The following is a 13,693-nucleotide window of genomic DNA, read 5'->3' on the forward strand; positions in this document are numbered from 1 at the left end:
GTTTTGAAAGCAACATAAATTAATTGTTTCAACATTGGTTGCATTCTGTTGATAGTTTTAGGCCATTTTGGTTGGTTATAAAACATTCTCAGTATCTTTCTGAGTATTAAATAAACAAATAACTAGGGCTGTGGCATGCAGTGAGGAATATATCACTGCATAGTGATTTGTTTTCTATTGATCAATTAAACTGTGTGGGATAATTGGAAAAACATCCTGTGACTGGACATCAACATCTTCATAGTAACATTTCAAGTTTTACATCTTGCACTAACACACCACATGAGGGAGGCATCCTGCAAGTTTTCTGGTGCATTAAATTACAAAAAAAAAATAAAAATCTAGGACTCTCAAGATGCAGTGCATGAAACTGGCACTGCATCTTGTAGAGTTTCATTCACCATACTGAGCCAGTAGATTTTTGGTCAGTTTGATAGTAAAACATTCCTAACTACACACTTCACGGATATTGAATTAATGGCTTTGTTACTACAGCTTCTTGTTGTTTCTGTGGCATTTGCAAGTAAGTCTCAAAATTAACATGTTCAGTATAACTTGTGGTCTCTTTACAAAAAGTCAGATTTTCCTTCGGTTGTTCAAGGGCTTAGAATAGCAAGTCACCAAAAACAACAGTTGGTTAACAGTTTTAATAACCACGCGATTATTGAGCGATTCCTGAAACTCGACCAGAATTATGTGTAGTATTATCTGGAAAAGCAGACATTAGACTTTAATGAAAATAACTCTTAATCTATATATTCCACAAGTGTTTTATATGTTTGAGTAACAACAGCACTTTGCTATTCTTCTCCCGCAGGTTTCACTGAAGGAGCTGGTGTGTTGCCTGATGATCGTCTGAATGCAGCTGTAGGAGAAACTGTGATGTTCACTACAACACTGTCTCCATCAGAGAAACCGTTTCAATCTGTGAACTGGAGTTTTAATTTCTCTACAACAATAATAACCATGATTAACTCAGAAGAAATTATTGAACCTGAGTATGAAGGCAGGATCACCTTCTTCCCATCTACTGCGTCTTTGGAGCTCAGGAGTCTCACTCTGGATGACACTGGACCTTACACTGTTACCATTATACAAGATGGAAAATTCCAGAATGGCTTTATTACTCTGTTGATATACGGTGAGCAGATGTAGAAATTCAACAGCTTAACTGTTTTTGCAATATTTAAACAAGTTTACATTATATTGAACATGTAAAAATACCTGTAATGATTAGTACGTTTATGTTACATCTCTACTCACTGCAGTAATGCATTCTTGCAATAATTCTTTTCTTAAGACTGTGATATTAAAGACTTTAAAAAGTGGCTGTAAGAAACTGAATGGTTTATTTATTTTATAAGGTAGTATTGACCCCCATACTATAAAGAACAAACTGAGAACCCAATTAATCTCATTTATTCTGTTCAGAATAGTCAGTTAAAAGGAGTTGATATTGCCAGTTATGTGAAATCTAGTATTTAAAGGTTTTGGTTTGTACAGTATTTCTTTTAAGTTTTAATTATTGTATTGTTTCTATTTGAGGTTTAGCTGGAATTGGACTTTTTGTAATTTTAATGCTTATTTTCTATTGTTGATGCAAAAAAAAAAAAAAATACAACTATTTTTTTTTTTTCCACAGAGAAAGTCTCCAATGTGTTGGTAACTTCCAGCAGCACAGACTTGGTTGAGTTCAATGGTTCTGTCTCTCTGTCCTGCTCGGCCTCTGGATCCTCTCTCTCTTTCCTCTGGTTGAACGGCAGCTCTGAGGTTACAGCAAGTGACAGAGTTCAGCTCACTGATGGAGGCTCCAGTCTGACTATAATCAATGTGACCCGCTTTGACCAGGGACCATTCAGGTGTAGTGTGTCCAATCCTGTCAGTACTGGTACCAGTGATCCAGTAAACCTCTCCATCAGCTGTGAGTTAGTGGGATTTTTTTTTTGTTTTTTTTTAATTATTAGGTGATTTAAATTACAGTTTAAATCACCTAATTCACAGTGCAGTTAGTTTCATTTAGATGGTTTTGTTTTCATACATTACAGAGTAAGTAGATTTTTTTATTGTGATATAATGTGGAATGATCTGGCTAATAATGTCACAGTTTCACAATAAGCCAAACTGAATGGTATATACTAGGGTTGTCATACAAAGGCCTGTGGGCCAGAATCAGCCTGACAAAGATTCCAGTCCGGCCCATTGGATGGTTTTGGAAAAGGTGAAAGAGGACAGAAAGTTTGGACTATTAACTGTTATTCTTTGTAGGTTTTAAACCTTTTTATTTTGATAAAGAACTCCTTCAAGGGCATTCACAATACACCAAAGTAATTAAATGACAGATTTCTGTAATTTTACACATTACCTCTTACATTTTAAACCCAGAGTCAAGCTGACACACGTCTTTAATGTATTACGCTTCATGTCTTTATCATGTGAAAAATCTTAGACATACTGTTGAAAAAGCTCTTCTTTGTCTTATACTACGACAGCTCATTGATAAATTGTGTAAGTAAACTTCTCTACACTGGCTGAAATTGGAGTTTCACTGGTTTGACCCACCTAAGTGCAAAGTAGACTGTATGTGGCCCACAATATAAAAAACATTGAAATCCCTGCTGTATACCTTTAAATTTTTCATACAGTTAACTTTAACTTTTCTATGTCCCCTCTACATTTAGATGGCCCAGAAAATATCAATTTGATATTATCTCCACCACAAGGATACTTTCCTGTAGGGTCAGACATCAGCCTCACCTGCTCGGTTGGATCCAGACCCCCTGCCCAGTTTAACTGGTTTCTGAATGGAGATCAGCTGCCTGATACTGGATCAGAGCTGAGACTGATGGATGTTCAGATGAGTCACAGTGGAAACTACAGCTGTCAGGCCTTTAACAGCAAAACTCTGAGATCTCAAACATCTCAGCCTTCAGCCATCACTGTGCTGGGTAGGTTTGATTTATTGTTAAAGTGTGTGATTCATGCATATATTTTTGACTACAGCTACATTCAGATAATGATTTCACACATATAAAAATATTTGTGGAGATAAACAATACAGAAATACAATTTTCAAATGCAATGGTTTCCTCATATACTACAGGCTCTTGACATATTTTCTCACGCAGAAAACAAATGGGGCTGATAGAGAAAAGGATTTACAACAAATCACCCTTTAACACAAGGAAAATGTAATGAAAAAGTTATTATGCACTTTTTCACGTGCACTTTGACTGTGATGATTTTTATTTTAATTCAATATCTTGTGAAGTTGAAAAAAAACTTAAGGTAGATGCTAGCAGGCAGGGCAGACATGAAACGTTATAACCAAGTGTTCGGCCCAGTATACAGGAACATCTGTGCTGACTATAATCTCAAAATCCTGAGGCCAAATTGGAATACCTTCCTTAGGATATTTGAGAATAACCAAGCAAAGATCCTGTGGGACCTTCAGATACAGATGAACAGGTGATGCCTAACCAACTGGACAGACAAGTGGTGGACAAGTAGAGGACGACAGCCGTAGTGATAGATGTAGCAATACCAAGGAACATGTGAAGCTTGAGAAATACTAAGGGCTAATAGAGGAGCTAGAGAAGGTGTGGAGGGGGAAGGCAACAGTTGTCTCAGTAGTAATCGGAGGACTCAGGGCAGTGACCCTTAAACTGGGCGAGTGTGTCAAGGCAATCGCAGGGAAAAAATCCAAGATCTCTATCCAGAAGATCACAAACCTAGGAACAGCATCGATACTACACAGGAGCCTCAAGCTACCAGGCCTTTGATAGAGGACCCAAGCTTGAAGAATATAAAACCACCCACAGGGGTGAGAGTGGACTTTACTGTATTCATGTTATAATCTTATCACCCCTGCCTCCAACTCCACATCTTCATAAACCTTCTTATAGAAGTAGCATCCTTGGCACCACAAAAAGACATAAATAAAAAGTTGTCTCTCTCTGTCGTTGTCCTCGTCATCTACTCACAAAACATCAGTTATATTTAAATAGGGTAAAAAAAGTGTCTGGTATCACTTAGTATTAAATTGGTATTGGAGAAAATAAAAGGGTTAAATTAAAAGTGTCCGGCAAGTTTAAATTGAATATTAGATGCCTTGACCTTGAAGGTGAAGTTGTATGAAAATTTCAAACAATAATAAATATTTTTAGTATTAGATAATATAACTCTAATTTAGTGTTGATCCCTATCCTGCACATTATTCTACAGAGAATTACCATACCATACCTCAAGAGTTCTCCTCATCTCTGTGGTTTTCTTTGGTGTTTTTAAACAAAAAAAAATTGATTTTTCAGATTTTTTTTTTATTTCACCATCACTGATTTTAGTGTATAAATTTGGTATTCAACTGATCATCTACTTTTGTTCTTGTTATCGTATTATTTTTGTTCTTAATTATTATTTTTTTGTCAAACAGAGGAAATATCAGGTTCTTCTGTCAAACCATCAACAAACCTGACAGTTGAGGGAACCTCTGTCAGCTTAACCTGTGAGGCTTCTGGCTCAGTCTTTACAAGAAACTGGATGAAGGATGGCTCCGATCTGACCCTGACTGACAACATGACCCTTTCTGACAATAACAGAGTGTTGACCTTTGACACTGTGAAGAGGAAAGATGAAGGAGAATATTTTTGTAATATCAGCAACCCTGTCAGCAGTGATGGAGATAAATACATCATGACTGTTAATTGTAAGTAACATCCTGGTCAGTCTACACTTCTTGTTCATGCATACAGTAAAATAATTTAAAACTTTGAATGGTACAACTAATATGACATGTAGTCTAGTAATGCAGAAATTTAAAAGTAATGAACACATTTATTATTTTTTACCTGTTTTTCAGATGGACCAGAAAATGTTCAAATCAAAGGTCCAAATGAGATAAATATCAAAGGCACCTTAAAACTGACCTGCTCTGCTGAATCCACACCAACTGCCAGATTCACCTGGTTCTTAAATGGGACAGAGAAACTCACCAATTCAGCTGAGTACATTAAAGAAGAGGTTGAACTTTCTGACAATGGAAACTACACCTGTCAAGCCTGGAATAATATAACTGAGAGAACATCATCATCAGCGGTGCATGGACTGACTGTAATAGGTATCTGCATGTATTGATTCTCTTGGATTTTTTAGATAGCTTTAACTGTCATGCCACTAATAGGCTTCCTAACATTTTCTTAGAGATCTTTGATACTAACAAGATTAAGATGAATTAATAATTCATCTTTCATCTAATAAGGTCTGTGAAGGTTCTCAGTCATCCAGGTCATTGTAGTCAAAGGAGCTTGCAAAGAAAAGCGTCTGGACTTCTTTAAGTTGCTTCTCGGATGAGAGGTGAAACGTCTTCAAGCAACTTAAAGAAGTCCAGACGCTTTTCTTTGCAAGCTCCTTTGACTTCATCTAATAAGGTTAAGATTCATTTCAAGCTCATGAGACAACAGTGTTTTTAAGTACAGAACTCCATTTAAAGATAGTTGTTTGCTATCTATCTATCTATCTATCTATCTATCTATCTATCTATCTATCTATCTATCTATCTATCTATCTATCTATCTATCTATCTATCTATCTATCTATCTATCTATCTATCTATCTATCTATCTATCTATCTATCTATCTATCTAGATAGATAGACAGATAGATAGATAGAACTAGATAGATAGATAGAACTTTATTATTCTCTTAGGTAGCTTCCAATTTCCAGTTTTCAGTAGCAGAACACCGACAGAAATTTGTACATAATTACATAATTAGATAAATACAGTTTTTCTCAGTTGCTTTGGTGCATTTCTCACAACAGAATTAAACTTTGCACCACTACTAAGGCTCTTCTCAAAACAATTAGTGCAAACTGCAAAACATGGTGGATAACTTGCAAAAGTGAGTCACTTCATCAAAAAGAAAAGTCAGTTGTTCAAAATAAGTAGTCAATGCTTCAAAAGAAAGTCCCTTAATCAAAACAGATAATATATTCATCAAAAGCAAGTACTTATATCAATCAAAGTGTCAGGGCTGTCACAATTACAAGTCATAACACCAGCACCTTTGGTCACAAAATCAAATGGTTTGAACATGTTCTCATTGTGACGGATTTCTTTGTAGGTGCTTCCCAATGACATGTCAAGTCTGGACAGCATGCATGGCATGTTGAAAACCATAAATTGTAAAGGAAAATCAAGACACTTCATATGCACTCTTGATAATATTCAATTGAAACTGTTCACAGCATTGTGCAACTGGGGAAATACAGTAAATCAAACATTTTACAGCAAACATAAACTCACTTAGACAGTAAACCTTACTGCAATAGTTATGAAACAAAAACAAACAAACTGAAAAACAGACACTGCTGCCTATCAATCATTGATATCTAGACGCTCCCGTCTGTCTGCCCACATATTTACATCAACATCACAGCGAATGTCAGCTCTATCGATGCATCGGGGAAAGTATCTTCTGGAGTGTTGAATCCACCCTCTGCAGGACTCTGCTGTGATGTCATCACAAGCTGCATCCATAGCTGCTAGCAGGGTCATTTGGGTATGTGGATGCCTGTCATATACCTTCCACCTCCAGGAAGAGAAAAACTCCTCAATTGGATTTAGGAATGGAGTGTAAGGAGGAAGAAACTCCATAAGCATCCTGTCGTGTGCTGCAAACCACTGCCTGACTACAGCAGAGTGATGGAAGCTAACATTATCCCAAACCACTACATACATTCTCCGATTGGTTCACCAAGGTTCACCTGAGAAAAGTAATTTATGGAGATTTTCATGGAAACTCCTTAAAAATAGGGTTTTCAAAATGGGTGTACAAATTGTTTGATAAGATGTTCAACAATTTTGAGTGCACTGACACAAGCAATGAAATGAAGACTATTAGTTGTAAGGACAATGACTATTCAGCCGGTACAAGTATAAATAATTGTGACATTCATGATAAAAGCAAGGAGATAGTGATGAATAGCAAGTCAAAAGTGACCATTCTTTAGATATTTGTACTTACTCAACTGCTTCATGTCCAAAGGCATTTGCCATTGGACGAAATGAACATGAAACCGCCACAAGGTTATGCCAAAACGACTACATGTTGTGGAGGTTGAACTAACTATTGTGCAAAGTTTAATTCTGTTGTGAGAAATGCACCAAAGCAACTGAGAAAAACTGTAAAGGGGAATAAGAGAATATGACAGCTTAGTTGTCCACACCCTCCTTTGTCCTCCTGTTTCCCCTCCCTCTCCTTTCTAGTGAGGAGTTAAACAGTTTGATGGCATGTTGGACAGAGAAGTTTTTAAGTCTGTTTGTCCTAGACTTTAGGAGAAGCAACCTGTTGCTGAGCAGACTCCTCTGGTTGTTTGACCATATACAAAATGTTCTCCACGCAAGGAGTTCAGCAGCTCTTCTGTGTAATAAATTGACACGGAAACTTGACCAGTTACAAATTCAAAGGAAACTATTAAGTGACTGTGAGATGATGGAGTCATTCCTATTTTTTTTTTTTTTTTTTTTTTTTTTTTTAAAAAAGCAACAATATTTATTGCTTTTTGTACATTCCCAGAAAAATCATCAGGATTATCTGCTGGTGCCATCGCTGGAATAGTAATTGCATGTTTAGTCCTTGTTGCTGCAGCTGTTGGTGGCGGATACTTCTTTTATAAGAAAAAGTAAGTTGGAAACAGGTGGACATTTTTCTAAAAAGTGCACAATTTTCTGAATGTCCATTGTCTGTGTAGTTTTAATGATTAATACAGCTTTAGTTTGACGAGTCTTTATTGTTACTTCTCATGGGGACACCGGAAAATTGTATTTGAAATTTTTTTAAAATTGATTATATGTGTTATCAGTATTTGTCATAAAAATGTCAGTTAAGTAAAACACTTCAAAAACTTGAAATAAAAAATAGTTTGGACTTACTGATTATTATTTGTAATATTTACACCTTTTGAACAGGGACCAAAAGTATAAAAAGAGTGAAACAGCATCTCAATTTCTAGTAATGTTGATAATATAGTGATTATTGATATATTGATTATAATAATACTTAATATGTCTTAATACTATATTATTGTTATTTGGCAAATTTTTATATGTGTAGTATAATCATAAGTCTTTATCTCTCTCAACAGAGGACCTCTGAAGAAATCTACAACAGGTTAGTGTGTGTGTGTGTGTGTGTGTGTGCGTGCGTGTGTGTGTGTGTGTGTGTGTGTGTGTGTGTGTGTGTGTGTCTGGATCAAGATTATTTTGTAGTATTGGCAGCTAGCTGGCATCTGCTAATCAGAAGGTTGGTCATTTAATCCCCAGCTCTTTCTGTGTGTGTTTGAGTGGTAGCATTAATGTATTACAAGAAAAAAAAATGACAATAATAATAAAATGGTATATGAATCAGTAAATGCAGCCTGTACTAAAACTGTACTGGTATAAATACATTGGAATCAGTTTATGGTGAAACTTAATTAATTTACATGCTGTGTTATTCTCAGTTTCTTTTAGTTTATATTACCCCTGCTGAGTACATGTAAAGGAATTATTGCTTCTCCCTACATTTAACTCCTGTTATTATTATTTGTTGTTGTTGTGTTAAAGGAGGCCAGGGAACTGCAGCTTCCTCAAATCAGGTAAAGGTTGCTAATTCCTTCAAATTCACATGAGTATGCATATACCTGAGTATATGTTTAAGGAAACAATGTTTCATCCCTAAACCCATTACTTAAATCATTTACAGAAACATCAGATGAATTAAAACCAATATTCCTCAAATCAACTATTTTCTTATGTTTATAAATTTTGCTAGAAAAATTATCACAGATTCATAATCTTGGAGTTTTGAGACACACTTATGGACTATAGCTTAGTCCATATATAGTTTCTATGGACCGATAAATAGAGTATGCCTTCTAACATACAGCTAACACTTGTGTACCTTATGCTCAGCATCAGACTTTGAACCATGTCAGACTTTGAGTTAAACCCAACTTAACAGCTGGATACAACTGTCGGGCTCATGGTTGTGTTTTTCATAAAATTAGCCAAATATGTGTTTAATATTTAATTTATTGCAATGTAACTGAATGAAAGTTGGATCTTAAAGAGTCTAAAACAAATACAATAAGACTCCCTGTATTTCACAGTTGTAATCTTATTCTACTCTCTGTTTCCTCTGTAGGAGTTGAACTATGCAGATGTTAGGTTTTTCCCAAAGAGAAATGATGGGAAAGTTCAGATGGGGGTACAGAGTGAATCCTCAAATTATGCTCAGGTTCAAGCGAACAGCAGGGCTCCTACAGCATCCTCCCTTCCTACATATGACGCTCACATGCACCGTGTGACGAGGCCCGCCCCTCAGCCTGATCCTAATGCTGCAGAAACCTATGCTCAGGTTCGCGTACGCTGAGTGTACTGGATGTGATTCATATCCAAGCCGGCCAGAAGCAGTCAATCTCACTCCATTGATTGTGGGCTAGCTTGGACTTGAACTCCAGAGTCAAAGCACTTTAAAAAGTAGTCAATAATCAACCAGCTCTGAAATTTATTGCCATGGGAACAATGTTTCCTTATTACTTTGAGTAAACGGCATATCATAGTGTTCCTGTTCTTATATTCAGCATTTTCTTTGAAGTGCAGTTATCTGAGCAGTGATATTCTTTTTATTTGATTCAGATATTTATCTGTCACTTTTGTCATAATATATTATCATGTGATTTCATACAAGATTCTTATTTGTGGCCAATAGTGAAGTAGTAATTTTTTAAAAGCAACACTCCTGGATGCTACTTGATGATCAGTGTGACAATTCATTACTTCATTATCTTAGTGAACTGTAAAGGTGCAGCAATTTAAAGATTTAAATGAAATCTGCTTTATCATCCCTGCAAACGAAAGGTCAGCAGTGACAATAACTAATAATGTCTCTGTTTAAAATCATTTGAATGACTCCAGACTTTCAAACATTTTCTGGTGCTATTGGGCAGGTTTGGGAAAACCATCCATTGCACACTAGACAATAATGTGGATCATATTTCAGAATAATACTACATCTTTTTTTTAACTTACCCTGATAAATAACAATAAATGCTTTATATAGGCACACTTTATCTTTGTCAGGGTTTACATAAACATGAGGGAACTGTAGATGTTTTCCTGGGACAGGTGAACCTGTGTGATGAGTATAGTTATTGATATGTATAATAACAGGGAGCTACTTTATCATTTAAATCCCTTCAACATGCCTAGATGACTTCATCTTCATAATTGTCACCATGTTTTTATTAAGATGTTTGCTAAGTAATGTATAATGTGCTATGTGGGAATTGCAGGGTTTATTTTTTTTATTTTATAGTTTTTTTTACTTGTTCTTGTTTTCTATTCTTTTCTGACTGTGTCTATTTGTGTCTGAAATGTTTCTGCCATGTTAATTCTGAAAAACCCAGAAAAAATTTCTACACAAAATTGTCCACTAGTCATTCATGCATGTTTGCAGGCTAAGATAGCAAGGCATTTGCCTCCTCTGTCAATATCTATATCTCAATAGTGCAAACATAAACAGCGCTTAATGATACTGTAGTGTGCGATGTTTCAGTAAAGGCATTAGATGCATTAGAATTGCACACATTTTAAGGTGTCTTTTTAATAAATCAGAATATCCCACTTGAGAGTAAAATATGATCAGAGAGTTTTACTACAGATTTAAAGTTCTTTCTTTTCTTTTTTTTTAATGCTGAGTGAACTGAAAACTGTTGACAGTCAATAACTGTATGACTTCAGTTTAAGGGTATTGTAAATAAAATGAAGACATCATATAACAAAACATCTTTTACTTTGTGCTGTGGCTGCTGTGGAAATATATAATATTTTTTAGTAGTCTTAGTAGTGTGCTTCATGTATCAAACTAATTCATTTGCAAGTAGGCACTGGATCCTAGCAGGTGTTGCTAAGGATTGTGTTTGAAATCATTCAAGCAATAAATGCGTGACAGAGATGGCACTTGTCCTTTTCTTAGTGTGCATTTGGTAACGAGGAGTTATGTCTATTTAAAGAACAAGGCTTCAATTAACAAATAAGAGTAGTTTGTCTTAACTCTGGCTTTAAACTCACTGAATCAATGCCATTCATTGTTTAACTGTGGACCAACAACACTTGCCATTCACCCTTTCTATTCAATTCACTTTAGTTCAAATCAAATGTATCAATTCTGACTGGGTGTGCAATCTGTACTTGGGTCATTGTTGGTCTTCTGTGTAAAACAATAACGTTAGTTTAGAGCACATGAAACCATGAGAGAAGACTCCCTCCCATCTTCAGTGTTTGTCTAGAGGTTATCTCAGTCAGCCCTCCCCCCATTAGTTACCCATTACTGAAGATCAAGCTACATTTGCATTGTCCCTGTGGGTGTTTTATGTCCATTGAAAGGTGATGTCATTTTTTCTGCCACATGCCGAAATGAAAGTTAAATAAATGTGTAACCAGTTTGCACCTGTTCACTCAGGAGTGCAATGATGATAGCTGAATGTTATTTTTTAATGTATTTGTAATAATATACTTCTTCAAATGAATAAAATACGTTTTCAACTACTGAGTTTACAGAGCATGTTCTGCTTTAGTGACACTTTTGCTTCTGTCTTAAAATTCATGCATAAGTCTCATGTGTCTCCTTGTTTGTTTTTGTTTTTCCAGAGATGAAATGACACAGTAGTTGATGGATATCTATTGTTGAAAATTTCACAAGAAAGGAACTGTAACTGAAAAAAATAAAGAAGTTCAGAACAGGAACATAAATATCTTCTTATCCGCAAGACCCAAAGAGGGCTGCAAATGAAGGCCCATTTATTATTGCAACTATACTGTTGCAAGGTTCTTTGGTGTTGGAGAAACTATTAGAAGTGTAACTGCAGGAGGAAGTAGTTGTAGCCTAATTATACAAAAATAAATTTAGTTCCAGGAATGAAACTCTTAACTGCAACTGCATTTTAACTGCAGCAATAAATTCAAAGGTCATTGTACATAAAATACGTTGCCGTGGCAACCTAATGTCATCACAGCAATAAAATCAAATAACAGTGCAGTAAAAGTACCTGTTAATGAACAAATGACGTCTGTTACATATTACACATCGACACATATGCTTTTACTTAAATTTGAAAATAGAATTATACCACAAACTGACAGATTACTGAGTATTTTACTGTTTGCTCTTTGTTTCTTCTGAAAAGTGCTACCTATTTGAACACAATATTTAATAACTTCTCTTAGTGTCTGACAGCTGGGAAGACTTCTCTACTAGTAACAGAGAAATAAAATAATAAAACACCCAAAATAATAATGACAACAATAAAACATAGAAATAAATGCTAAGGTTAATATTTTAATTAGCTTTGTAGTTTATTGTTTATGTAATTAGGCTTAAAATTCACAGTCATTTAGAGAAATAATGCCTCACACATACAGACACACAGTGAGGATTAGAGAAGTAAAAAGAAATACTCATTGAGCAAGATTTGCAAAAAGAGGAAATATAATGTGAGCTTCATTACCGTATCAACACCAGTGTCAGGTTTACTGATAACTCTTTATAGTCAGCAATTCAGGTCATTTTCTGGTCACTACTTTTTATGAAGACCTTATTTAAAACTAGAGGGAACCACAAGTAATAAAAAAGACCCATGTGTGACAGTGCCATCTGGTGTTTTGAGGAATGTGAATAGCAGCTGTGCACTTTCAAAAGTGCTGTTTCAACCTGTATTTATAATGATGTTTACAAATACATACATTCATGGAATAACAATGAGCACAGCATCACCTCAAAACGAACTGTAACTAACTCAATGAAATATGCACATTTGTTCTATCTCATCATCAAGGATATTAGGTAGAAAAGAGTTAGGAAGTGTGGGTGTGACTGTAATGTGCACTGTTTTACTATTAGATTTAGATGTGAAAAACATTATATGAGAACATTAATGACTGATAAACACATGAATCACGTGCTGATACCAGGAGGCTCATTGAGAAAATATTTAGCACATTCAGCTCATATTAAACAAATACATGATAAATAAAAATTAATAACAACTAAGCTGACAGGAGGATTAAAATGCAACACAAATAACAACACTGCATGCAAGAATGATTAACCTGGCCAAAAGAAAGAATATAGATACTTCCCTGTTTCTATTAATTTTTATAATAACCGCGGGTATTTATTTGCTTAATATTTTTCCTGTAATTTCATACTTCATATATTTTTGCGTGATCAAGTAAAGTAACAAGTTTGTGCACGGTTAAAAATCATATTAGAGTTAACGACTTAGTTTTACAATTTAAGTAAAATCATTGTCATTAGGTTCTGATAATGTGTCAGTACAGCCAAAATGGTAAAGCCAACACAAGCTTTAATAAAATAGCCTATTATTTTCATTTTGTATGTTAAATGCACTTCTCAGTTTATATCACAGAGGTTACAATATTAGAATCCAAGTCGGGACCCCTCAAACTCTCCTATATGACGACATTCAGTGCTGCATTTGTGGTGCTTATTGTGCTCAACTTGACTTTGTCCAAGTAAATTAGATTAGATGCCACAAATGTTTGTTTAAATAAATATGGGTTCTACTGTAAATAACTTACTAACAGGAACAAGAACTGAAGGGTGATGAGCATGGACAATCCAGCAGCAGCACATG

At 35.3% G+C, this 13,693-nt stretch overlaps 1 protein-coding gene across 2 annotated transcripts; it reads left to right on the forward strand.

Annotated features, from left to right (window-relative positions):
* The first annotated feature begins 115 nt into the window (after positions 1-115).
* Positions 116-11,703, forward strand: LOC146508532 (cell adhesion molecule CEACAM5-like). Of its 2 annotated transcripts, XM_085177154.1 has the most exons (10): positions 116-523; positions 818-1,141; positions 1,643-1,921; positions 2,679-2,945; positions 4,430-4,702; positions 4,856-5,113; positions 7,573-7,678; positions 8,141-8,166; positions 8,601-8,632; positions 9,181-11,703. In XM_085177154.1, the coding sequence occupies exons 1-10, from the start codon at positions 478-480 to the stop codon at positions 9,406-9,408; spliced, it is 1,839 nt and encodes a 612-aa protein (XP_085033280.1). In that variant the 5' UTR covers positions 116-477; the 3' UTR covers positions 9,409-11,703. The 2 variants fall into 2 exon arrangements, with proteins under 2 accessions (XP_085033280.1, XP_085033281.1); XM_085177155.1 differs by lacking the exons at positions 8,141-8,166; positions 8,601-8,632; positions 9,181-11,703 and having other exon boundaries at positions 119-523; positions 7,573-7,765.
* The last annotated feature ends 1,990 nt before the right edge of the window (positions 11,704-13,693 follow it).

Source organism: Neolamprologus multifasciatus, chromosome 11 (assembly GCF_963576455.1).
Source record: "Neolamprologus multifasciatus chromosome 11, fNeoMul1.2, whole genome shotgun sequence".
NCBI lineage: Eukaryota > Metazoa > Chordata > Actinopteri > Cichliformes > Cichlidae > Neolamprologus > Neolamprologus multifasciatus.

Coding starts and splice junctions, on each gene's coding strand:
- LOC146508532 (XM_085177154.1), top strand. CDS start 478: ATGGCTTTGTTACTACAGCTTCTTGTTGTTTCTGTGGCATTTGCAA. Junction 5,114..7,572: donor GCATGGACTGACTGTAATAG/GTATCTGCATGT, acceptor GTACATTCCCAG/AAAAATCATCAGGATTATCT. Junction 7,679..8,140: donor TACTTCTTTTATAAGAAAAA/GTAAGTTGGAAA, acceptor CTCTCTCAACAG/AGGACCTCTGAAGAAATCTA.